Below are 25,329 nucleotides of genomic sequence, written 5' to 3' on the forward strand. Positions count from 1 at the left end.
CCATCAGCCTGAAACATGTGTCTGCATTTTATTTTGGGAAAACATAAATCTGGCCACAAAACGTCTTCGGAGAGCAGGGTAGTCGAGAAAGACGCGGAACAGATCTGAGTAACAAGTCTGGGGCCACGTTCGAGGGGGCGGAGCTGACACGAAATTTTCTTCTTCCCGGAAAAGCAAGGTTAACGCGAGCTGTGCAGCCCAGATGGCCGTGAGATTTACAGCTACCTAAAGAGGAGCAGAACCCTTTCAAGGGCTGAGTTACGATGACTTCCAGGTATTGATTACACGAGAGCACCAGCCCCACATCCCGCAGAGTCAGGGAATGAGGAGGAGCGGGGAGATGGTGGTGGTGATCGTCTTTATGTAGTTTTCAAAGTCACTTCCGAAGAAGAGGATGAGGTAATAGTTGAGTATGCCAGCGAGGGACATAAGGAACAGGAACAGTATGATGCGCTTCCCAAATATGTAGCCAGGGGTGCTGGAAAAGAAGGGAAAAGAAAACTGTAGATGCAGCACAAGTGGCACCAACTTCACACACACACAAAAAGGGAAATTTTAGACACAAGGGGTTTAAATTATAGCTCCTTTTACTCAACAATGCTCCATTTACCCATTTACTGCACGTGAAGAATGGACGTGTCTTAGCTATTATTAGTCATCGAACATATTTCAAAACCAAGCTAAAAGAGCCCACACCTCGAATCGAAACCCACTGCCGCCAGGGCTCTGCCGTACCCGTCCCACCACACTCTCCGCCCTCCGCGCCCTCCGCCCTCCGCGCCCTCCGCCCTCCGCGCCCTCCACCCTCTGCACTGTCCACTCTCCGCACTCCAGCTCCTGGACGGCCTGAGGGTGGCGGGGTCTGCTGGTCACCAGGCATTCTGACGGGGATTAGGCCCCTCCCTCTGCCGCCCCTCTCCAGACTGCCAGCCTGCAAGGCCCCCGCTGGCGGCCAAGTGTATAATGCGGGACAGTGTATAATGTGGGACCGTTAGAAGTGACCGTTCAGATGAGCCCATAAAGCCGGTGGAATCTAAAAGGCGCTCCAGCATCTCAGGGTTCGATCTGTCGTCCTGGGGCTGCCTGGGAATCGCTCCCGTCCACATCCCCGAGAGCTGGGCGCCCGGCGATGGAAGACAGGCCCCTACATTTTTGAGTGGAGGGAGAGAGACTTTTTAAATATATTTATACCCTTCTCTCAAAGGCTCTAAATCCATAGCTGCTTAGGCGGATCACCAGCTGGGGCCAGGAGGCGTCTCCCCGTCTCCCCGGTGAGATTGCACGCAGAGGCTGCCCGGCTACTACCTGTCCTCTGCAGAGCCCTCCTCTGACCACTGCGGCCCGGCCTGTCTGAATGGCACTGAAAGCCCAGTCCAACGACTTGCTCCGGCTGTTAGGAGACCCCAGCAAGCACGTCCTTTGGCAGTCAGGACTGCACAATGAGAACAGCCAACTAAGCTGAACAGGTGAGTTAACACTGCTGAATCCTGTTTCTTACTATAACCAGAGACAGCAGAATTCGGCAACCACAGGTTTAATGTAGAAATGTTAACTGTTTGAAAGGCACCCCAAATGTTCTCAATGTAATGCGTAATTTTCCCACTGCAAGAGTTTGAAAGTCACTCAAGCAGTTAAGTGTCAAGCTCCTTGCTACTCAAAGTGTGGTCCGTGGACCAGCAGCAGCAGCAGCATCTGCCAGGAGCTTGTCAGACACGGAAAACCTCAGGTCCTAGCAAATCAAAATCCGTGTTTTGACGAGCTCCCCATGGGCCACAGTCAAGTCTGAAAAGCGCTGCTACCTGACACTCCCCTGCTCCGTGGCCCTCCTTGGTTCCATGATCGAGGTCACATTCATGAAGTAAGGCGTTCTATCTCCTTATTGGGGGAATAATTGGTCCCCAAAGAGAATGTTATGGGCTGAATTGTGTCCCCCCAAAATTCATTTGTTGAAGTACTAACCCCCAGTACCTCTGAATGAGACTGTATTCAGACACAGGGTCTTTAAAGAGGTAATTAAGGTAAAATGAGGTCATGTGAGTGAACCCTAATCCAACCTGACTGGTGTTTTATAAGAAGAGGTGATTAGGACGCAGACACGCTCAGAGAGAGAAGACCATGGGAGAAGGCAGCCGTCTGCAAACCAAGCAGAGAGGCCTCAGGAGAAACCACCCCAGCCAGCACCTTGACCTGGGACTTCTAGCCTCTGGGTCTGTGAGAAAATACATTTCTGTTACTTAAGCCTGCAGTCCCCGGCCCGCGGGCCACGGCCCGGTACCAGTCGATGGCCTGTTAGGACACAGGCCACACATCACCCTCCCCCACCCACGACACCTGACCCCACCCCCAGCCTGTGGAAAAATTGTCTTCCATGAAACCCATCCCTGGTGCCAAAAAGGTTGGGGACCGCTGATTTAAGCCACCTAGCCTGTGGTTCTGTGTCACAGCAGCCCGGGCAGACCAGCACCGAGAGTCACCTGCTCGTGCTGGTGAGAGGAGTGAAAAGAAAATGAAGGCGCCCAAGGAAGGGATATTTTTTAAGCCAGAAAACAGAAGATTCAGATAAATTAAATTGTGAAAAGTCAAATATTGTGGCAGCTCAGATTTGTCACAGGAATGAGGCCACCATATGCTCATTATGGAAACAAGAAAAAGTGATTTGCGAAGCTGTTTTACACTCAAGATAAAACCGTAGTGAAAAATGGGAATGGCGGTGCCTTCTGATGAAAGACCGGTGTTCTTGGATCTAGGTGGGATTTTTCAAAGGTCTCCAGGCGTATCCCGCCCCCCCGCAGCCCCGCAGCCCCTCGGGAGACAGGACTGTGGTTCCCTAACCCCGCCTGGGCGATGCACGGGCTGTGGAAGGCAGGAACGCGGCCTCGGACTCCCTCCCCCACGGGGCTGTGAGCCGGGCCCCCAGGCCGGGCACGGCCGTAGATGCTGCATCTTTAAGTCTCTCAAGCTTGGAGAAGGGGACACGGCCCCGGGAGGCGGGCACGGCGTGTGCCGAGGGAGACCTGCCCCGGGCTCAGGCAGAGCCACCGAGAGCCTGAGATGAGGCAGAAGGGAAAGCTGGGGCCTAGACCGTGCGCACAGGGTCGTCAGCCCTCGAACCAGCAAGACATCTCTTTTATTGTTTCTAAAAGCCGACACATAATCCTCTCTAACTAGGTGGGGAAGGCCAGGACTAAATGACGAAGCATCTGTTGGAGCCAGGTGTTTTCTAACCTTGACTTCATTCGATTCTCACAGCCACTCTGTGAGGGCCTGTTATTAACCGGTTCTCTAGCAGGGGAAACTGAGAGCAGGGAGGTCGAGTGATTTGCCCAAGGTCGCATAGTTGGGAAGACAGAGTGAGAGTCCTGCTCTCGTCACCACACCGACTCCCTGAGGTCTCCTCCGCCCTCTGAGACCAGGAGTGGGTGATTAGTTTTGAAACAACTGCACCCTCCACAGGCGGCACGGAACTTGCATGAAAGCATGAAAGTGGCGTTAGGCTAGCCAATGCCCGGCTCGAATGTGCCAGAGACGTCTAGGATGCAGCGCTGCAGCGTGGCAGTTGGTGCAACTGAGCACCCGGACACCTGAGTCCCAGCCCCCGCTCAGCCCTCTGTGTCCCCCCACCCCCACCCCCAGTTCTTCATGTGCACAAAATATGAGGTAGGAACAGAAAACATTAAAGTCCCTTCTGGTTTTAAAATTCTGTTCTTTTCAGTGGGAAAACGTCACTTTAAACCTGGTGACTTCTAAAAGAAATAAAAATTGTTAGTTCTGTGAGGGCAGGATCTCGTCTTCTCTGTTCACCCACACGTCTCCGATAAATTAGAGCCTCCACAAATGTTTGTCAAATGAATGAATCGCTCTCAGAAAAGAGGCATGAATAGCCTCCAGTGATTCCCAGAAGACTCCAGCGTGCATAAGAATCACCTCAAGAAATGTGTTAAAATGCAGATTCCAGGGCCTCCCAGACAGAGATTCTGGCTTCGTAAATCCAGGTGGGGCCCAGGAATCTGTATTTTCAATAAGCACCCAGACGATTCTAATACATTTGTTTTGGCAGGGGAAACACGCTCAGGAATGTCTTACCTACCCGCTGGACCAAGAATGACACTAGAATACTGCTGAAGTGGTCAAGGCCAAAGCAACTTCAAGGAAGGAGCAAAAAGATGATCCGGAGCCCCCCAGAGAAATTTAGGGGGAAAGATCTCATTGAGCAGTAAGTATCCTTTTCAGTTAGTGAGGTCAAGGACAAAAGTAGGTTATTAGGTGTCTACAGAGTCCAGGTGTGACACAGCCCAGGGACAGAGGGGGGACCTAGAGAGGAGGTGGGCCCCCAACTGAAGAGGGTATTATCGAGAGGTTTCTAGAAGGCAGAATTGAAAATCCTCTTGCACTCAACCGAGAGCCCCTCAGGCTTGAGTCTGTTAGGCTGTATTTTGGTCTCAGGCTTAGACATTTCTTCCAGTATCTACCATTTCTACTGAGGACAACTGCTCAGAACTCTGTGTTAGAAAGGATTCTGAGGCCACGTTTGGTCTCAGCAAGAAAGAGCACCACGATTCATCGGCGATGCCTGCCACAGCTACAGGGCAGGCAGCAAGGGTCTAGAACCCACACAGACAGTGGGCTAAAGGGCTGGTGGGATCCTCCTATTATCATCTAAAAAGAGACCAGGGAGGGACTTAAGCGGTCAGGCCACTTACATTCCAATGAGGTCCAAAGAAACCTAATATTTCTTCTATTTTATTTATTTATTTATTTTTGAGACAGAGTCTCGCTTTGTTGCCCGGGCTAGAGTGAGTGCCGTGGCGTCAGCCTAGCTCACAGCAACCTCAAACTCCTGGGCTCAAGCGATCCTCCTGCCTCAGCCTCCCGAGTAGCTGGGACTACAGGCATGTGCCACCATGCCCGGCTAATTTTTTTCTATATATATTAGTTGGCCAATTAATTTCTTTCTATTTATAGTAGAGACGGGGTCTTGCTCTTGCTCAGGCTGGTTTCGAACTCCTGACCTCGAGCAATCCGCCCGCCTTGGCCTCCCAGAGTGCTAGGATTACAGGCGTGAGCCACCGCGCCCGGCCGAAATCTAATATTTCTAAGAGTTCTTCGAAGTCTATATTCTTTTGTTTATTTCTGCCACCTCTGTTCATTCCCTAATAGGGATTAGTTAGTAAAACCTTTACAAATAAAAGGGCCTTCGGGTAGGTGGACAAATTGTGTCATGCTCTGCAGGCTGTCTCAGAATTAAAGCCACTGCAGGACCTCCAGCAAGTGGTGACAGCTGAAGAGAAGAGGAGTGACTGAGCGGATCCCTGGGACTCTGGGCGAGGAAGACGGGGCCAGCCCAAGACCAGAGATGCTCTGATTTCCTTGCTAGACACTCCTCCCCCCTCACCTGGGGAAAGACACAATAGAGGCATTCCAGGGTAAAAGAGAATAAAGAATATCATTTAGGACAGAGTTGATGGGAATTAAGAGAGGTAATGGAATTGTGGTTTTGGAGAATAAATAAGAACGCCGCTAGAGAGGGATGAAGAAAGAGACGGCAAGGGACAGAATTGCCGTGAGAACTGCCATTCTTTTCCCGGAGGCAGCCCAGCTCAGGATCTGAGCCCCGCAAGTCCTTGAGCTTCGCAGGCTCCCAGCTTCCCCAGATGTATCACTCCCACCCGCCGACCTCCCCAGGATGTCACTGCCTTTGTCACCGCTGAAGGATGCTATCCAATTAGAGAGCCCATTAGCCACGGGAGAGGGGTGCTATTGTTACAGACAGGCACAGGGGGCAGCAGCCTCCCAGAATGCAGCCCTGGCATGGAGCCCCGCGCCCACGCCAGGAATTCCCATCTCTCGGGACTCAGACGTCTCTTCTGTAAGTGCCATCCTTTATTTTGCTAAAATCCAGATTTCCCAATCCAGGTGTCAGGACAGTACGGTGCTGCTCCGGAGCTCTCTGTCTGGCAACATCTATAAACAACGCCATCGGTGGCGGCTCTGTTCAGTCTCACAGTCTCACGGCGGCATCTCATTTTCTCAGCACTCTTGCTGAGGGGCCCTGGAAGATCTGTTACTCCAGAGAACTTACCGCAAGGTGCAAGCTTTGGGTCTCATTCCTCTAGACACACAATGCAATGTGTCACTCACAGGAGGCCCGGGAAGCCAGACATAAAGGCGCTCCAGCCCCAGACTCTGAAGGGTGGGAGTAGACGGTGTGGAGTTGCAAGGAATGTGCAGCTCCCTTTGAAAGTCAACACCATATGGAGGATATTTTTTTTTTTTTTTGAGACAGGATCTCTCTGTCTGCCTGGCTAGTGCAGTGGTGTCAGCATAGCTCACTGCAACCTCAGACTCATAGGCTCAAGCGATCCTCCTGCCTCAGCCTCCCGAGTAGCTGGGACTCCAGGCACCCACCACTACGCCCAGCTAATTTTTTCTATTTTTGGTAGAGATGAAGGTCTCACTCTTACTCAGGCTGGTCTCCAACTCCTGGGCTCAAGCAATCCTCTCGCTGCGGCCTCCCAGAGTGCTAGGATTACAGGCATGAGCCGCCGCGCCTGGCCAAGGAATCTTTCAATGAGAAAACTAGGCAAGTCCGCCAGTTGTATTTTCAGAGCCCTAAAAGTTCAAGGAGAAAAGGAGGAGGACTCCCTAACCAGCCTCCCCCGCCCACCCAAGGTGCTCCTACAGAGCTATAAATGCCAGTCAGAATATTTTTTTGAATTAGCACATCTCCTGCTCAAAAAGCATGAATCACTCCATGGTTCTTCAATAATCCCAGTTACCTACCTCTGAGTTCTCTCTCCCAGGTAGCCAACAAAATACTTTTGCCTCACAAACAAGTACATCAGTCCGGCAAAGGCGGCGGGAACTAAGTGGAGAAGTGAAAACACCTGTGTTAGTTTCACAGACACCAAAATATGCTGTGTTAGCACAATGTTAATACAGTTGTTATGCAAGCAACCTCAGCCACACGGTCTAGCAGAGGACACAAGTTCTGCTGGTTGAGGCTGGCATGCACTTCAGAGAAAAGCCCTAGGGCTGGAAGAATCCTGAGGACTTTAATAATAGTAACATTACCTTATAGCAGCATCATGGCAGAGTTTAGAAAGTATTTGCTTATCCATCATCTAACGTGAGTGCTTTCAACATAACCAGTACCAATATTTCTACTTCTGGATGTGGAAACGTGGGCTTAGGTAGTCAAAGGGGGGCTTGTACAAGGCTGGCAGCTGATAAGGGGGGACAGGACGTGAACCCCAGCTCTGTGGATGGTTCTTCTCGAGGCACACCCTTCACCCCCGAGCCTGCCTACAGCACGGAGCTCAACCTTTCCTGAGCCCAAGTGCTACTGTTTAGCAAAAGTCTCTAGGGAAGGAGAGTCCCTTTGCATTCTAGGTCTTTGGGAAACTGCCAGGAGCAATGCCCCAGTAACCCCATGGAGCGCAGGATGCTTGAGCTAAGAGTTAGAAAACCCAGCTCCCTGGGACTAGTGCATCTGGACAGGTACTCAATTTGTTCTGCGTCTGGACAAAGGGCTGATTACAGTTTTCCTACCATTAGAAATTAGTGTGGGGTGAAATAAGACTATAAATATAAAAAGCAGTTTGAAAACTTCCAAGCATTTTCACATACCAAATGAGCTGCCATTGACAGATACTTTACACCTGCCAGGAACTGCTCCTGGCATTTGGGGAACTTAGGTCTGCAATCCTCCCAGCTACCTGGTAAGGAACATGTGACTGTCACCATCGGACAGATCAGGAAATTTAGGCTCAGGCCAAAAGATCTATGAGGACAGCTGTCTTTTCCTAGATCATCTCCATGCCTGACATAGTGTCTAGCACATAGGTGCTTTCAAAAAAACATTTGTCAAGTGAATGAAAAAAGTCAGGCCAGTGGAGAGGTGGATTTGAAACCAGGTCTTTCTGATTTCAAAACTTTATTTTTTTTATTTTTATTTTTTTTTTTGAGACAGAGTCTCGCTTGTTGCCCAGGCTAGAGTGAGTGCCGTGGCGTCAGCCTAGCTCACAGCAACCTCAAACTCCTGGGCTCAAGCAATCCTTCTGCCTCAGTCTCCTGAGTAGCTGGGACTACAGGCATGCACCACCATGCCGGCTAATATATATATATATATATATATATATATATATATATATATATATATATATTAGTTGGCCAATTAATTTCTTTCTATTTATAGTAGAGACGGGGTCTTGCTCTTGCTCAGGCTGGTTTCGAATTCCTGACCTCGAGCAATCCGCCCAACTCGGCCTCCCAGAGTACTAGGATTACAGGCTTGAGCCACTGCACCCGGCCTCAAAACTTTATTATCACCACCATCAATAATGGCATTTACTGAGCTTCCATTGTAATTTGAACCACACGAAAGTGCCATTTTTGTGGGTTATAAACCGTTGGATATTGGCCGCTTCATTTGGCTCAATCTGATATATGCCAAGCCCTGTGTCAGGGGCTAAATGCACATTACTCCCCTTAAGCATCATAGGAACTCTGCTAGGAACTCAAATAGACCGTGGTCCTGTTTGACAATGAGGAAACTGAGGCTTAGAAAAGCTGAGCATGGCCAGGGGTCACACACCAGCAATGAGCATCCTTGGATTTGCCTCCGACCTGTCACTCCCCAAAGCCCATTTCTTTCCACAACTCCACCTGCCTCCCAAAATACCATTGTCACATGGCAGGTAAGGAAATGGAAGCACAGTAGAAACCGCTTGTGAGGTTCATCCTGTGTTCTGAAATCACAAAATTGTCACAATTCTCAATTTGCCTTGGAGAAAGTTTTTTCTACATTGTCCCATATGAATGATCCTGCTCCAAGGTACTGGCCCATTTCTCTTTGGATGGGAATTAAACCCAACATGAGCTAATAGCGATCATGGATGAATAGTGGCCACACTCACTGCCCCTCTTCAGGGAGTGGCTGCCATGGGGACCAGAGCTGCTGAGAACACAGAAGGGTACAAATCCAGGCTCTAGAATTCTGACATTCAAGCAGGCCACTCATCCCTCCGGAGCTTGGGATTCTGCTCTGCAAAGTGAAGGGTTTGGGCTCGAATGTTCTCCAGGGTTCCTTTCAACCAAAAAAAAAAAAATTCCAGAATCGACTATATTCATAAGAAATTGCAATTATCAACCAGGGTTTACTGATGTTTTTGTTCCCTGGCAATGCCAAAGCTTATTTTGACAAGAATGTACATTTTCGGGGCTCAGAAACACCTTCAAACTCCTTTTGTATTTATCTGGCTAGAGCAACTCTGCATTCATCTAGATCAAACACCATCTAAAACATAAAAGGAATCATAACTCCTTGTATAAGCATAGTTTGACTTGATTTTTCAAGTAATGCCAGACATGTTTCTTATTTAACTCAGGATAGAAAATGGAACGTAAGTGCTGAGCTCCCTGACAGCCTCCTAAGCACAGAAGGAGGCCACATGGCGTCCCGAGAGTGGTTTCCGCTGCCCTGCCTCCCCTCGGCTCTCCGTCACTGCGCCTAATTCTTCTCCTCCATGGCGCTTCTCGCTCCTGGCCATGTCTCCATTCGCTGGCCCTCCTGTGGTCCACTTGGTATGTGCTTCACTGCCCCTCTGTTTTATTTACCCCTGTATATCCAAGCACTGGGCTGGCATATAGTAGTTGCTCAGTGTACCTTTATTATATGAATGAACAAAGTAAAAAGACACTTGCAAAACACTCAGAATTTAGAGTCGAAAGACCGGGGCTCCCATCTTGCCTCTGAGTAACCTTGAACGAGCCCCATGCCAGGGGGAAATAAGATCCACTCTATCCACTTTATAGAGTGGACAGAAAAGGATAAGTATGAAATAGCTCGTCATAGATTGCCTGTGGCCATTCCACGCATGCCCTGCTGAGCCACAGGAACTGGCCACTTCATGCCAGGCCTGGCCAAGCCTGCCGATTGCTAAATCCCAAAAGGGGACCAAAAAGTGTGACTCCGGTTCCCATTTAATTTTAAATCAACTCTGGGAGTTTATCTGTTCTTCCTACTTGCTGAAGTCAAGACTGTGGGCTGCCGATAACCCAGGGGAGGCTGGGGACCTGCCGTCCAGCCTGTGGCCCTGTGGACGCATGCCAAAGGAGGGCCACCGCGCTGGAAGCTTATTAGCAGAAGAGCCAGTGACAGCAGGTCCCAGAATATCCCTCAGGCGCTCTCATTTATAATGCCCTTGTATCTGAGCTAACACTGCTTAAGGATTCTGAGTCACATTTAGCCTTAAACCACCCTTGTCAGCACAGCGGCTCTCAACCAGCCACCAGGGAGCAAGCATTAGCAATGCATTATCACACCCGCTCTGCACGGCACAGAGCATGCCTGGAACACCCTCCCCAGGGCTCTCACCTCTCCAGGGCTTCACAGATGCCAGCTGGAGGTCAGGCAAAGTCTTTTCAACAAAAAGCCTGCCCCTTGAACCTCCCTGAGATGCACATTATAGGAGAATGTACAAAGAGAAGGCCGAGTTACCTTGGCTGCAAAGTAGCCCGGCAGTCCAGAGCACGGCGAGGAAGGTGGGGTACGCATCTACACAGTTCTGGCTGTGGAATAAGTAAACAAGGAGGAAAGCGATCAGAGAACACGTCACTGCAATGTGGCCTGCAAATCACCTGAAAGCCCAGTTAACAGTCATCACCGCGCACGAGGCTCGAATCCCATTCGTGGCTCCACTCACATCCACCCTCTAAGACGTGGCAGTCGGCCGCCACGTAGGAAACAGACGATAGCATGAAGCAAACACGTGTGCAGAATCCATTAGCTCTGTTCCTACGGCGAAGCATAACGGAGACCTGGTTTCTTGATGTACTCGCTGTGGCAGGCTTCCTGCTCCTGGCCGTGCAGATGCGCTTCTTGCAACTGAAGAGCGCAAGGCAGACAGAGGGCGTGGCCACAGTCGGGCCGGGTGGCAGCGGGGAAGAGCCCAACTAAGGAAACCCAAAGCCGCCTGGGTCTGCAGGCCAGGCTGAGAGGGGAAAGGTCATCTCCAAGCACTAAAGAAACCAAGGTGAATTCAGAAAAGCCAAGGCTCAGAAAGTCAGCTTGCTGATGGCGCCATAGCTGCCTGCAGAGACAGTCCTCGCCCCCTGGGGAGTTCTCGCTCGAGCTAGGCAGGGAGCTGATGGTTTACACCCATTGTCGCCTTGAAACTCCCCGTGTTTCTGTGAGTACACTCGAGGATTGTATGAGTTTCCTCTTGTGACTGTAACAAGTGGCCAGAAACGTTGTGGCTTAAAACAACACAAATCTATCATCTCACAGTTTTCTGGGAGGTCAGAAGTCCAAACTGGGTCTCAGGGTGCTCAAGTCAATATACGATCAGCACTCCTTCTGCAGGCTCCAGGGGAGAGCCCGTTTCCTTGTCTTCTCCAGCTTCTAGAAGTCACTTGCATTCCCTGGTGCAGGACGTCCTTCCAACCTCAAATCAGCGAGGGCCGAGCAAGTCCTTTTTTCCTTTTTTTAGACTAGTCAGTGCAGTAGTGAGAAGAGGGAGAGTAGAACAGGGAGTCTGACCTGAGACTGACGTGAACAGTCAATCGGGACAACTCACTGCCTTCGAGCCAGCCACGTATTTCTTATTTTGAATCGCTCTGACATCTACCCTCCTGCCTCCCTCTTCCACATTTAAAGGACCCTTGTGATTCCGCTGGGCCCCGCCCAGGCAACCCAGGATAGCCTATTTACTTTCAGGTCCACTGGTTAGCAAGGCGGATTCCCCCTTGCCATATTTACAGGTTCCGGCATGAGGATGTGGGTGTGTTCGGGGGTGGGGGACATTACGCTGCCCACTGCAAACATTCTCATGCTTCATGAGAAATGGAGGCTTGGAAAAACTGAATAACTTGCCCAGGGTCACCCAGCCAGGGAGTGGCGAAGCCAGGATTCACCCGCTGGTCAGTCTGTCTCCAAAGCCAGGTCTGTTAATTCTTTGATTATACTAAGTTAAATTGGCGTGTCCTCTTGAGGAGTTGACAGTCCAGGGCAGCACAATAAATGTGCCCGTCCCTGGAAAACAACATAACAGGACTTGGGAGGCACAACAGGGGAAGGGCAATACAGTCCAGTGGAAAGGGCACCTGGCTAGGATTTTGTCCTGTCCTGACTTTAACTGGCTGTTTATCACTGGCAAAGCAATCTCTCCAGACTCAGTTTCCTTATCTGAGACTGGTAATGAGTCTGAGCTCCATTTGGGCTCTAAGGGTCCATGGCTAATGCAGCAGGGCCCGAAATGTGTCCCCTGGACACAATGCTCATGCCCACCTCACACCTGTGAAATTAAAAGCTCTGGGGACAGGACCCAGAAATCCGTGTCTTACCAAGCCCTCCAGGTGACTTCGATGCACGCTGACGTTTGAGAACCACTGGTTTAACGTGACTTAGACTACGTAGGTAAAAGCCAAGATGCGATTTTCAAACTGCTTGTTCAAACTGCCAGGATCTCACGCCTCAGTGGTACCACCATGAGCTCTGGGATGGCCAGCCCTTGCCCTTTTCCCTACAGAGACCCAAAGAGGACCTTCATGCCCCTCTGGTGGGCAAAAAGATCCTTCAGGAGAAAAGTCTGTGAATGTAATGGGTGAGAAACCTAAGTGTCCTATCCTGGGGTACAGGCACAACAAGAACCAGGCACAGGACAGAAAGAGCAGACCCCCTGCTGATCTTGCTAAGTGTTCTGGGTCCCCCAGATTTTACTGGGTTTACTGGACACAGTAAGACTCCAAAGGGCAGGAGACTTTTGCGGATTACCATTGGGGGTGAAATACTTAGCGAATCAACCAGGCCCCAAGTTACAGCTGCAGCAGCTGCTGAGCCCCTGTGACGCGTCTATTCTCACACATTCCTAGAGGCCCCAAACTGCAGCCTCGGGGCTGAGAAAGTGATTCATCTTCCAGCTCAAGAAAACTCGAGAAAAAATTTCCTTTTCTAGGCAATCAAATAACATTCTCTGCCTGATAGGATAGGATATCTGACGCCATCACTATTAATACCGAAGATTTCCCCTGCTCCACCCAGATTCTCATGTTTCCGCGGTGTTTGTTTGCTTGCTTTCAGTAATGCAAAAGGAAAGTCCTTAATTGTTCAAGGGACTTGCTTGTTAGAGACAACTGTCCAGCGATTTGACATTGAGTCGGTCGTTCAATAATTCTCACCTATTATTTCAAGCCACCTTGGTTCCTAGTAAAACCTGGTCTGTCTGGAGTTGAATGATACTCTCCCACCTGTCAGGGAATGGGCTGTCCCTCTGGATTTCCAGGATACGCCAGAGCCCTGTCCCTCCCTCTGGCACAAGCCAGTCCCTCTCGCGACCGAGGACTTCCAGCACAGCTTCCACCCAACGCCGCAAGCACGTGTCCCTCCTTAAGGGAGTGCTCCCACTGGGCTGAATCCAAGTGGCTTTGGCCAGTGACAGCCGCCTCCTGCCGTGGAGCCTAAGGCTGCTTGTGTGGTCTTTAAAGTTTTCATGGCCTGGGTCCAGTGCCCGGACTGCCAGTTATTGGCCGTGTGAACGTGGGTGCATTTCCTAGCCTCACGGAGCCTCAATCTGCTCATCTATAGGAGGTGAATGGAGACATTAGTAATTACCTCCCCAGACTGTAGTGAGGATAAAACGAAATAAAGCTCTGCCCGGCTCACACTAAGCATTCAATAAACAACGGCTATGATTGTTCCCATGTCTTCCTTCTTAACCGCCCCCCTCCCCCCCCCCCCCGTGAAAATGTCTTTTCCACTGACAAATTATTATCATCCTGGATTTTTCCTTTGAGGAGTTTTGCGCCATTTTTTTCCCTGCAAAACAGAATTGACAAACCCATTTTGACGCTCATTTCTTGAGGTCTGAATAGGAGCTGCTCAGCAGATCTTGCAGCAATTCGCTGCGCTATCTGCAATTGGATGCACCGCACTATCCGTGTTTTTATGGAGAAAAGGACTCGTTGCTATTTTCCCTGTCATTTTGCTCCACCTCTGGCAATAAAACATGAGAACACTTTAGTGCTCTGTTAATTCATTTTGATTAATTTAAAATAAGTAAATATCATTAATAGCAGTTACTACTAGTATCAATACTAATCAATAGGATCATTGCAAACCTATTGCTTTCAAATAAACTTACAAGTCTGTGCTGCTGGCAGTGGAGTCTAGAGTGGACGCCAAAAGGTGCAGGGGAGAAGCAACATTAGAGTGGCATTTCCCAAAATGTGTTTTGTGAAACACTAAACACTTAGTATACTCTGTAAAAAAAAAAGGGGGGGGGGTTGGGTTTGTAGTTAAGTAAGATATCCCCCTCCTGGAGAAACAAGATGCAGAGTGCCCCTCAGTACATCAAAGGTTCTCGAAAGTCTGGCTAACAAGAACTTACTCTTTCTTGTAATGCCTGTTAATACCCCATGAACTTGTAACCCATGGAACACATTTTAAGAAATTACACGTCTCCAGAGACTCCTCTCCTCTCTGCAACCTGTGCTTACCTGCAGCCCCAGGGAGGAGATGAGGATTTTTCTCCAAAAACCAAACTCAGACCAAGGCCGCTCCAGCTGTGCTCATCAGCTGGGAACAGGGCCTTGAACTGCATATTATACACGTGAACAGAAAGTCAAGGTCCAATTCCCTTTAGCTCTCAAACGCTGACTCAGCACTGCCCTCCCGAGAGATGGGTGGGGGACAGACCATTAATCAAGGTCGGGTCTGAGCTGATGGTCGCCGGCGGGGAAGTCTGTTCATCAACTGCCCCAGAATCTTGAGCCATCTCTAGCAGTCAGCAGTCGCAATTACACTGAAAAATATGCGTCAGGCTTTTCAACCCATCAGTATCATTTGTTCTTTATGCTACTTTTCCTTTATAGCCATGGTCACTAAACATTTGTGCCCCCACATCCCATCAACCAAAAGTTTTGGTCATGCAACCCTATGACAGGTATATTTATGAATAAATTCTAAACATGTACTATGGTCGATCTATAAATTACAAATGAGTGAAGCTTCATTTCTTATTTTTTAGATAGCAAGATTAAGTGCCCACTCTTTTCTTCCTGCACCTCAGTGGATCATCGTGTAACCCTTCTGGGTGCTTTTGGAGGCCCCTGGAGAAGCGAGTACTGGGGACGACTTTCTGCCGGAATGACACACAGCCCCTTCCCGGTAGTTTCCTGGCTGAGGCAGGCAGACAGGCTGCCCCGGCTTTTGCCAGCGTGCAGTCGCCTGCTGCATTGATCTTTGGCCACTTCTCACACCCCACACAGGGACATACATGTCGTTGGGCCAGGGAGGAAGTGGTCTTTGTAACAGAACCACAGCCGTGTCTGAGAAACTTTATCTTACAGAAAATGTTCCTCCCTGCCCTCCCCATTCCTGCCCCTCCATGGCTTTCTCTCCCTCCCTCTTTCCACTTCTCCCCCCACCCCCGAAGGTGAAGTGGGAAAGACCGGTGGGTTTTGAGAGCTGGGCTCTGGCACCTACACTGAGGGGACACCCAGGCAGCAACAATCGCCCCCCCATTCTCCTCTCATGCCTTCTTCCCTCTGGAACCCCACGAGACTGCAGAACTTCCAAACCACCACCCCCAAAGGACACGGCACAACCACCAGGTAAAGGGGGCTTCTGCAATTTGGAGGCCGGCCACCAAGGAGGCCAGGCGTGAGCACAATGGCTTCTCAGAAATGGAGCTATTTCATCCCTGGGGGGAAGTGGCAGAAACTAGATGGCCTGGCCAGTTCCATTTCTTCTTTACTTCTGGCAAAATGGAAACTTCTGACCAGGTATGGTGAAATTCCACTGTAGCTTCTCCAAAAATGGGCAAGCTGAGGAGTCCACAGGAACACGTTGTAACCAGTGAGAAAGTGGTCTTCTGGGCAGAGGAAGTTTCTCTTTCCAAACTGGTAGCCCAGTAGTAACATTTTCTTTGGCTTCTGTTTAGGGACAGGTTTTGACCTTGCCTCTGATGGAAAATACTTTCTTGCATGTCATGCACCTAGATTTGTCCAAGAGGGGCTCTTGCATCTCCCCCTGCAAATGGTGCAAAGAGTGGAAAGAGGTCGACAGCAATTGCATATTTTTTCTACCCCCCTTCATGTGGGTCTAACATGTCTTAAATCGTATCTTTAAACTTCTTAAATTGATTCTGAGAATTAACAAACCAAAGTCCAGATGTTGAAATAGAAATCTTCCTTCCTCTAAGTGGTTCAGCAAAGGATTTCCTTGAGATCAGACATAACCCTGGACAGGGGTGCTTGGCAGGAGGGGGTGGGGTCCAGAGCAGGTGGGGGGACGGCGGGAGGTCTGGGAGGCCCACTGCAGTGGCACTGGGAGCTGCCAGGAACGGCCAGGAAAGGCAAAGGGTGCAGAGAGCTAGAGGAGCACGCAGCCAGCCTGCGTCGACCCTGCCAGTGTGTCACGAGTGGTCCAGGCAGTGTACACAGCAACTCAGAAGCTGAGGGAGCAAAGGGGCCAGGGACAAAAAACGACAATGGAGAAGAAGACCACCCTCCAGTGCCCCGATGCCTACATCTGAGAAAATAAAAAATACCTAGGTGAGGCAGAGGACTGAAGAGAAGGTATGTCCGTGATGCAGGCCTGTCCAGTCGAGATCCCGTGACGTCAGTGTCGTTTACAGGAGGCCAACGGTGCCCCTGAAGAAGACCCCCCTCCCAGCTGCTCCCATAGGGCCCCCAGGGGCCAGGGCCTCCCAGCCCATCAGTGCGAATCCTCGTCCCTGAGTTTGCTTGTGTCACTGGGGACATCAGAGTCCCCAGCAGGCTGGAACTGAAGGCCAGCTCCCCTGCGGGCCGCACAGCATGAAGCCTTCCTGGGCGAGCAGCCTCCAGCCGGGGTGCAGATGAGCCGCCCAACACCCCACGCTGGGACGGACCCCTACCTTGAGATACCTTCTGCATAAAGCAGAAATGAGCATTTGAATAGCATCCATCGGGATTTGCATCCCAAATAGATTGCACCAGCTTCACTGAGCTGCTCCGGTGTTTCCAGACAGCTTTTTTATTCAAAGTAAAGATTGAGAGCGGGGAACACAATTGTGTAATGTCCCCACTCTTTCTGCCCTTGTTCTGGTTGCTCAAGGAGACCAGGCGTTAGGAAATGCACGGGTGTCACCTCCGGACTCGAGGCGGGGGAGGGGTGAGTTGAAGCTGTCGCCGGGCGGATACGTCAGGGCTGGTGTCCATGGTAGCACCTATGGTCTAACCCCACAGGAAATGGGTCAACTCCTCTGAGCAAATGACGCGCTGAGATGTTTCTGGAGCTGTGGAGATCACCCCTTCCCCACCCCCGATATCTCCACTTCTCTTTTAATACCAGCACGTGCCACCACGGTGAAGGGTGTCCACAGAGCCCCCCAGGCCCAGACAGCCCAGTGGCCTCAAGGGTGGGCTTTGCTCCTGTAAAGAGGCCCCATGCCCACACCCCCACTCGGGTGCTGCTGTTAGTCGGCAGCACCCGAGTTTGGACTCACTTGGCAGTGTAGACCCGCTCGAAGGCAAGTGTCCCGGTCCTCTGGAAGCTCCGCCCATTCTGGGTCTTGCTCTCATGCTCCACCTTGTGGGCAAAGAACCCTGCCGGAGGGAAAGGTTTGGGTCTGGGTCATAACCCGCAAGCTTAGGAACCTGTCATTTCACTGTTTCACCAGAATGTCAAATGTCTGCCCGACTGGACCTCAGGAACAGCCCTAAATGTCCCCCATCAACTGTCTTTTAGCAAAAATGCTCCCGGCAGCTGCTGTGCACCGATGGCTGTGTTTGGTGTTGGGAACGCAGCAGCGAGCAGGGCACGGCCCCCCAGCCCCCACACCCCGCCCAAGGGTCCCACAGGCTAAAGAAACAGACAAACGGGGAAAGCAGAAATTACGCTGCAGAGCTGCTGGTGCCAGGATGCGACTGAGTGAGTACACGGTGCTGTCAAGGTCAAAGGAGGTGGCTTAATTCAGTGTTGGGGTCACCGAAGGATTCCCACGGGCAATGACACCCCAGATAAAACCTGAAGAGCAAGTGGGAACAAGCCAAGCAGATGGAGGGGCAGGGACAACGGGGGGAGGGGGGGAATCGTGCTGCTCAGGCGGCAGGGGCTGTGCCCACGTCCGGCTTGGGGCTTGGGCGGGACGCCGCAGAACCCCAGAGAAGGCCAAAGAGGTAGGTTATTTGACCTGTTATTTTAATGACATGTGTCCCTTGTCACTTGCTACCCACCAGACACGTAGCCTGCATCCGAGAACAAAACAGGCGAGGAGCCTTGGCCCCTTAGCGGATGTTCTGGCGAGGACAGCGGAGGAGAAGACAGACCACACTCCGTAAACAACGTACATAAATTGGGGCCAGGAGCGGTGGCTCACGCCTGTGATCCTAGCACTCTGGGAGGCTGAGGCGGGAGGATCGCTCAAGGTCAGGAGTTCGAAACCAGCCTGAGCAAGGGCGAGACCCTGTCTCTACTATAAATAGAAAGAAATTAATTGGCCAACTAATACATATAGAAAAAATTAGCCGGCGTGGTGGCGCATGCCTGTAGTCCCAGCTACTCGGGAGGCTGAGGCAGCAGGATCGCTTGAGCCCAGGAGTTTGAGGTTGCTGTGAGCTAGGCTGATGCCACGGCACTCACTCTAGCCTGGGCAACAGAGTGAGGCTCTGTCTCAAAAAAAAAGTACGTAAATTGAAATCACACAGCGTTTTGTGCTATGGACAAAAGAAAACGCAGCGCGAGGTAAGGGCCCATTGGAAGTGCCCGAGAGCTGGGCAAAGAGAGCCCCAGTAAGAAAGCAAGGACTGAGCCAGGGCTTGAAGAAGGTGGTCGTTGAGAAGCGCCCCTTGGGTGTAGCCGTTTGACTGTGACCCCCCAAGAGCCATGTGAAGAACTTCGGAACTTAGTTCCATCTGAGAGCAAAAGCAGTTATTGGCGGGTTTAAGCAGTGGAGTGGCGTAATCAGAAGCCACTCTGTCGCTAGGGTGGAGGGTGCTTAGCCTGCAAGAACCAGATCAGGGGACAAGATAGCAGCTGCGGTGGGGTGTGTTATATGAGTCCCCAAGAAGACGGAGTGTGGCGGGTGTGACTAGAGACTGGATGGTGGGGGAGTGCAGGCCTCCTCCCGCTCCCCCTCCTATTTTATCCCTTTATTCCCTTTTCAAGAGTGAAAAGGGGATGCCTGTGTTTGCCAGGGATCCAACCACCACGGGGTTCCCTTTCATCAACTCCCTATTAGCCTCCTCGAGAAGACATGAAGAGGGTTGCCTTATCACGTGTGCATATGGATAAAATCCTCTCGCTTTTGTTTTTTTTTTTTCTTGTTGGCAAAAACGCATTCCTTCTGTAGGAACGAGCCTGTCGTGAGCACGTCTCCAGGGCTGGCTCCAGAGGCGGGATCTGCCACATTCTGGGCGCGAGCGCAGGCACTGGCACACATCCCCCGGCTGGCTTTGCACCCGCCCTGCGCAGGGCATGGCACTGTCCCCACGCTGCGGAAGAGGACCCTGCAGCTCAGGGAGGGGAAGTAGCTTTCTCAGAGTCAGCTGGCCTCTGGAGCGGGGAAGCCGGGAATTAAAATTCAGCTGGGCGTATGAAAATGTTTTACTCTTGCTGTCAACTTGAAGCTGCCTGGAGGATTCCATCAGCCACACAGCGTTTAGGACATCTGTCCATTCTGAATGTCTCTTCTTACCACAGAGCATGATAGAAAATTCTGATCTTTTTTTTTTTTTTTTCTAGAGCCCAGGACGGCATCTTCTGCCTCTGAGCATGTGAACTGGGCTCGCACAGCCAGGCCCCCACCCCCACCCCCATGTCTGCCGTTCCGCATGAGTGGAGTCCACCAGTCGGGGATCAAAAATAGTCAAAAAACATTTCCATCTGTATTGAACATGCACAGACTTTGCTCTTGCCCTTATTCCCTAAATGATATGGCATAACAACTATTTACAGAGCATTTATATTGTGCCAGGTTTCACAAGCAATCTAGAGACCATTTAAAGGACATGGGAGGGTGTATGTAGGTTATGTGCAAATTCTATGCCATTTTATATCAGGGACGTGAGCACCTGCAGGACTAGGTATCCTCGGGGCTTCCCCACGGACACAGAGGGACAACTGTGCTAAGAAAGTCAGAGGTTACTCGCACCACAGCAGCGAGACGTGGCTGTGCTTCTCTGCACCTGCCTCTAGGTCTGGATCTTGTCCTGCCACTCTCTGCTGCTTCTCCCACTTCTGGAAACTTCAGTCTCTTCCCTTTTTTCTTTACCCTGGAAACACCCGCAGATCTTCCCTACCCTTAAAACAAAGTGAAAGGGAGAAAGAGAAAGCGAGAGAGAGTGACACGGCTGCAGTCACTGGGAACATGCCGGCTACTTGACCCGTGTCATCTCAAGCAAGACCATCAGCAACCACATGTGGAGGTCCCTAGTAACCCCACTTCTCAGTGGGGGCAACTGAGGGTCAGGGAAATTAAATAAGTTTCTCCAAGTCACATAAAAAGACCTTGAGATTTTAGTTCACTGCAAAGCCAATATGATCAGCAGTATGACACAAGTCCCCAGAAGAGTATATAGATTATTTTAATAGAATCGGTGTCTGGATCTTAGGAACACCTGCACAGAAAACACCCATCTGCATTTTAAAAGGAACAGTGGAAGAGGAGAGGTGATCCAACGGCATGGGACTCTGGAAACCAAGTCATAAGAGAAATGACGTGTTGAAGAAGGGACAGTACAGCTGACGCTGTAAACACAGAAGCAGTAGGCACAGTGTAAGCTTTTCCAGAGAACAGGACTAGGATCACCGGAAAGAAGGTGTAAGGCAGGGGGTTTTAGCTCCACATAAGAAAGAACTTCCTTAGTTGTGAGTGCTTGAATGAATGAGTTCAAGGCAATATACATGGTGCAAGTGTCTGCTCTCTGGAGTCAGAAGTTTAGGTTTGGAATCCGGTTACACCCCCTCGTGATTCTAGGAAACTTCCAACCTCCCCATTCCTCACTTTGCTTTCCTATGAAATGGGAATAAATAATAATATATATTTCTTAGGGTGCAAGAACTAAGTGAAATAATACTACGCACAGCAGGAAGCACTGTGCTGATGCAAAGTGAGCTCTTCCCCAACGGGCTGTGAGCTCCCCTTCACCGGAGTGTGGGGTGGGAACTGGGTGGGGGGGTTCTGGAAAGAAGATTCCTGCCTTGGGGGCGTTTCACGAGTCTATGACTCTGTTTCCAGAGAACATCAAAGCCCAGGTTGCCTTGCGAGGTCTTCCAGTCTGGCGCCCATGAGGTTCCTTGCCAGTGTGTGCGTTGGGGTGGGGACAGCAGGGATGGCAGCTCCAGTTCCCTCCTTAGCACAAGGCTCACAAACCCTGGCAACGCCAGGGCCATTGCGTCTCCCTTCTTGCCATCCCAGTAAGGAGAACCTTGGAGAAGCTCGCCTCTCCTGGAGGAGAGAGGCTGACGCCAACACCTGCCACCTTCCTCCTCTGCCGTGGCTCTGCCGGCGAGGGGACCCCAGCCCCTTCCCTCAGCTCCTGTCCCCTCCCACTCTCATTCGTGTGGCTTCCTGTGAAAATCACTTTCTCCAAATACAGTGTGTGCTTGCTTCATGTCCAAGCTGTGCCTACCTGAGCACGAGAGGTTGGTGGCCTTCTGCCTGCTATTCATAGGAAGTGCATGTGTCTATACCCCCTGGGAACCAGGCTTTGAAAGCTCTGGTCCAGGTTTCTTAAAACAATGTATTTTAAACTTGTGCTCCGTTTTTCCAAATTTGCATTCTGCTGGCTCGAGCTGGAAAAGGGCCACAGGTTCAAAGATCTTGGTGACTGACGCGTGTTTGAAAGGCAGAGAAGGAAGTTGTACCGGGCAGGCTGCTCTGCCCCGGAACACCAGGCTCACAGAGTGTCCCGAGAGTGACAGCCCCCATCGTGGATGCGTGTGGAACTGTACCTCATTGTCTTGGGACACCGTGTGCAGTGCCTGGTAACAACATGGAAATATTGTTCAAAACTAACAGGAAGGGTTCAGAATGGCATTTGGAGGGGTGAGGAGGAAGAAAGGCACCGTTTTTGCATATTTTTGTGAACTCTGTAAGGTCGGTCTAGGGTTGCAACACTGAGGTTAATTAGAATTGCAAAGAGAGGCTTGGACAGGCGTTTGGATCTTTGTGATTGCCTACAAACTCGCAGCTGAAAACAAGCAGGGTATTATCTCCCAGGTCTTTTCAACGTTTGCTCCTCCTGCCCCGACAGGCACATTTAACAGTTACAAAAAGGCCTCCTAGGTGATCTGGACCTCACCTGGGGAGTTCAGGTCTCTCCCCAAGAGGACAGCACGGCCTGTCCTAAGCCACCAAGAGGTACAGAAGGGGCTCTTCTGTGGCTTCAAAGGAGTGGCAGGAACTCCCTTCCCCAAGCACAAGCACGAGTAGGACAGCCCTGTGCAAAGTCACCCTGACCACACATTGCCCCAGCGGGCTCACGGGGGGCTGGGGAGGGACGGAGGCGGTGACGTGCGGGCCATGATGTCGGCTCTGCCACACACCCCAGTCATCTGTCTGCCCAAAGTGACAAAGTCTCCTGCCCAAAAAAGTAGCTCGCTGGGGGTCTACACTTGTCTCTCCCGGACCAGGAAGCCTCCATCACACCCGCCACTCCCGGAGCTGTGTGAGTGAGGCCACGGCGATCTTTCGTCAGTGGTCTGTGAAAGGTCTAGATCTTCAGATTGTGGCCGTCCAGGCCCAGACATCTTTAATGCCACCTCCTCTCCCCACTCGTGCCACCAAAGACGGCTTAATCCTGTCTGCCAAAAATAATTGGAAATCTTACCATCCGCCTCCAGTCCGGTCAGGGCGTGCTAGGCCACTGTGGAAAGGCCCGGGGTTTGCTGGACAGACCAGGGCGGGGCCCCTGCCGAGTCTCGGGAGAGCTGAAGGGACTCTGGCCTCACAGCAGAGAGCCCTGGAGGCGCCCAGCCCGGCTCCGAAGTGAGAGGGAGCCGGGGAGGGTGCACTCCGGCCCCCAGCTGAGCTTGGCTCCCATTGCATAGGCAGGGAGAGGGCACAAGGTCCCCTGTCCACCGATGTCACTCAGTTCTATTGAGTGGTATGGGGGGAAGAGCCGGAGGGGACACCCCACCCACCCACCCATGCTCCTGCCTCCGAGGGGACTGGAGAGGTCACTTCAGGTCACCTTTCCTTTCCTTGAAGGCAGGACCCTAGCTGTCATGTGCACCTTTAGATCCCCATGTGCCCAGGGCCCTGCCCGGCACAGAGCAGGCTCTCTGTCGGTGTATGCAGTTGAATGAAGGAATCCCTGGCCGATTTACAGAGCCAAGGGAGCTCTGTGTAAAATAACAACGGTTTAAAGAAACAACAGCCTAAAGAAGCCATTTGTTGCCTCCCCGAGCGGCCACTCTACTGTATGTGGCCTGGTATAAAAATGTTTGGGTCAGAAGGCTGAGAAGCGTTGCTCCCAGTAGGGGACGTACTTGGCGTGGGCAGAGGTGGCCTCTCTGGTGCGGAAGGCCCAGGGCAAGCCCAGCTCTGTGCCCAGAGCCCACGTCACCAGCATCTGTCCACACTCAAGATGAGGGGAAATATCAGAACATCCCAAAGTGATTGAATACTCAAAGTGCCAAAGCGTGACAGTGCCAATGTTCAGTAATTACCACTAAGCTATAGCAGCTGCCCTCGATAATTCTCCTTTTTTCCCCCTATCTTCATAAACTATAAAACGCAAAGCCACTAGAGATACTTATAAAAACAGCGTGAGCCAGTCCTAACTCAGAACTTGAAGGAGACAATTCTGCACAGTTCTGCCTTTTGCAGATCCGGGTACCCCGCTTGATGTTTAAACTGAGAGCAAGTGTAATGGAGACACAAACTCCTAAAAAGAAAATTTTCTGCTCTCTCTCTAAGTACCTAATGCGTAGGGAAAATGCTCCAAAAATTATACATTGCTGGAGAAAAAGAAGATGTTACAAAACACATGTTTCTCCAAAAGAAAGAAAAAAGCAATACAGAGGAAAAATAAGGTGATTTTCCCTCCAAACCTCCCAAATTCGCTTTTTTTTTTTTTTAGCCTACAGACGACCAAATGGTGACCTCACTTTCACTACAGATAAGTTAGTAAAGCCCAGTGTCTGACGAATGTGTATCCACTGTTCCCTTCTCTTCCTAGGCTCATTACCTCCCACTCCTTCCCTGGCCACAGTAATTAATAGTCAAAATGCTGATGGTGGCCGGGCACAGTGGCTCCCGCCTGCAATCCCAGCACTTCGGGAGGCCGAGGCAGGAGGGATCGCTTGAGGCCAGGGGTTTGAGATCAGCCTTGGTAACACAGCAAGAACCCACCTCTACAAAAAAATTAAAAATTAGCTAGTGTGGTGGTGTGCACGTGTAGTCCCAGCTACTCAGGGGGCTGAGGCAGGAGGATCGCTTTAGCCAGGAGTTCAAGGCTGCAGTGAGCTGTGACTGCCCCACTGCACTCCTCCCTGGGTGACGGAGTAAGATCCTGCCTCTAAAAATAAAAATAATAAATAATAACTTAAAAGTGCTGATTGCAGGCACTTCATTTGAGAGTTTTTGCAAAAGCCTTCAAATTGTTGCCCTGGCTCTGCAAATGGGACTAGCCGTCACCACTAATGGGAAAGAAAGACCGGGAGGAAGAAAAGCCCAGATTCAGATAGAAATACACACACCTCTATACATTCAAATAAAAAGGAACAGATAGAGACAAGGCAAAAGCGTGTATGCATACAGACACCCCGACACACGCACACATACCCCTAAGCCTGACCTGCAAACAGCCATCAAACAAGATCTGCCCTCTGTTGCTTCGGGGCGAGGGGCTTCCCTTACCATTCTGGACCACGCTGATGAGGGTGACGATGGCCAGCAGGACAACATTGCCCACGGCGTCCTGATCCATGTTAGCTTCAGGCTCTCCAGAGAGGACTGCCCTGGCTCCGGCACTGCGACCTGCCCTGAGCAGGAAGGGGAAGTGATCTGTCTTTCTTCATTAGAATGTCCACAGCTCCCCAGCACAACTGCCCGGTGCCGCCTTCTTCTTCTTCTTCTTTTTTTCAAATAGCCACAGAGTGCCCTGCCTGTGGATCTGCGTGGCCTGCCGGAGGAGCAGGGCTGGGGGGAGGAGCGGGCAGGACCGGCACACCCCGCTGCCGGCCTTGTCACCGAAGGCTGCCCTGACAGTCTCCGGAATGAATCCTGGACCCGAGACCCCGACCAGCACCAACCCAGGGCAGGGACCAGAGAATCTGGGGGCCACTGTCATCTCTGACATGAGCAAAGAGAAAGAAGGGAGAAAAAAATGAAAGTTTGTTTT

General features: G+C 51.0%; 1 protein-coding gene across 2 annotated transcripts; it reads right to left on the bottom strand.

The window, feature by feature from the left end:
• Positions 1-14: 14 nt before the first annotated feature.
• Positions 15-25,081, bottom strand: ALOX5AP (arachidonate 5-lipoxygenase activating protein). Of its 2 annotated transcripts, none has more exons than XM_012746553.3 (5): positions 24,846-25,081; positions 17,487-17,586; positions 10,499-10,569; positions 6,781-6,862; positions 15-478 (listed from the first exon to the last, which is right to left on the bottom strand). In XM_012746553.3, exons 1-5 carry the CDS (start codon positions 24,913-24,915, stop codon positions 316-318), a joined length of 486 nt encoding a protein of 161 aa, XP_012602007.1. In that variant the 5' UTR covers positions 24,916-25,081; the 3' UTR covers positions 15-315. The 2 variants fall into 2 exon arrangements, with proteins under 2 accessions (XP_012602007.1, XP_075865633.1); XM_076009518.1 differs by lacking the exons at positions 17,487-17,586; positions 24,846-25,081 and adding exons at positions 14,139-14,256; positions 14,693-14,786.
• Positions 25,082-25,329: the final 248 nt, after the last annotated feature.

Source organism: Microcebus murinus, chromosome 13 (genome assembly GCF_040939455.1).
Source record: "Microcebus murinus isolate Inina chromosome 13, M.murinus_Inina_mat1.0, whole genome shotgun sequence".
In the NCBI taxonomy this organism is placed as follows: domain Eukaryota; kingdom Metazoa; phylum Chordata; class Mammalia; order Primates; family Cheirogaleidae; genus Microcebus; species Microcebus murinus.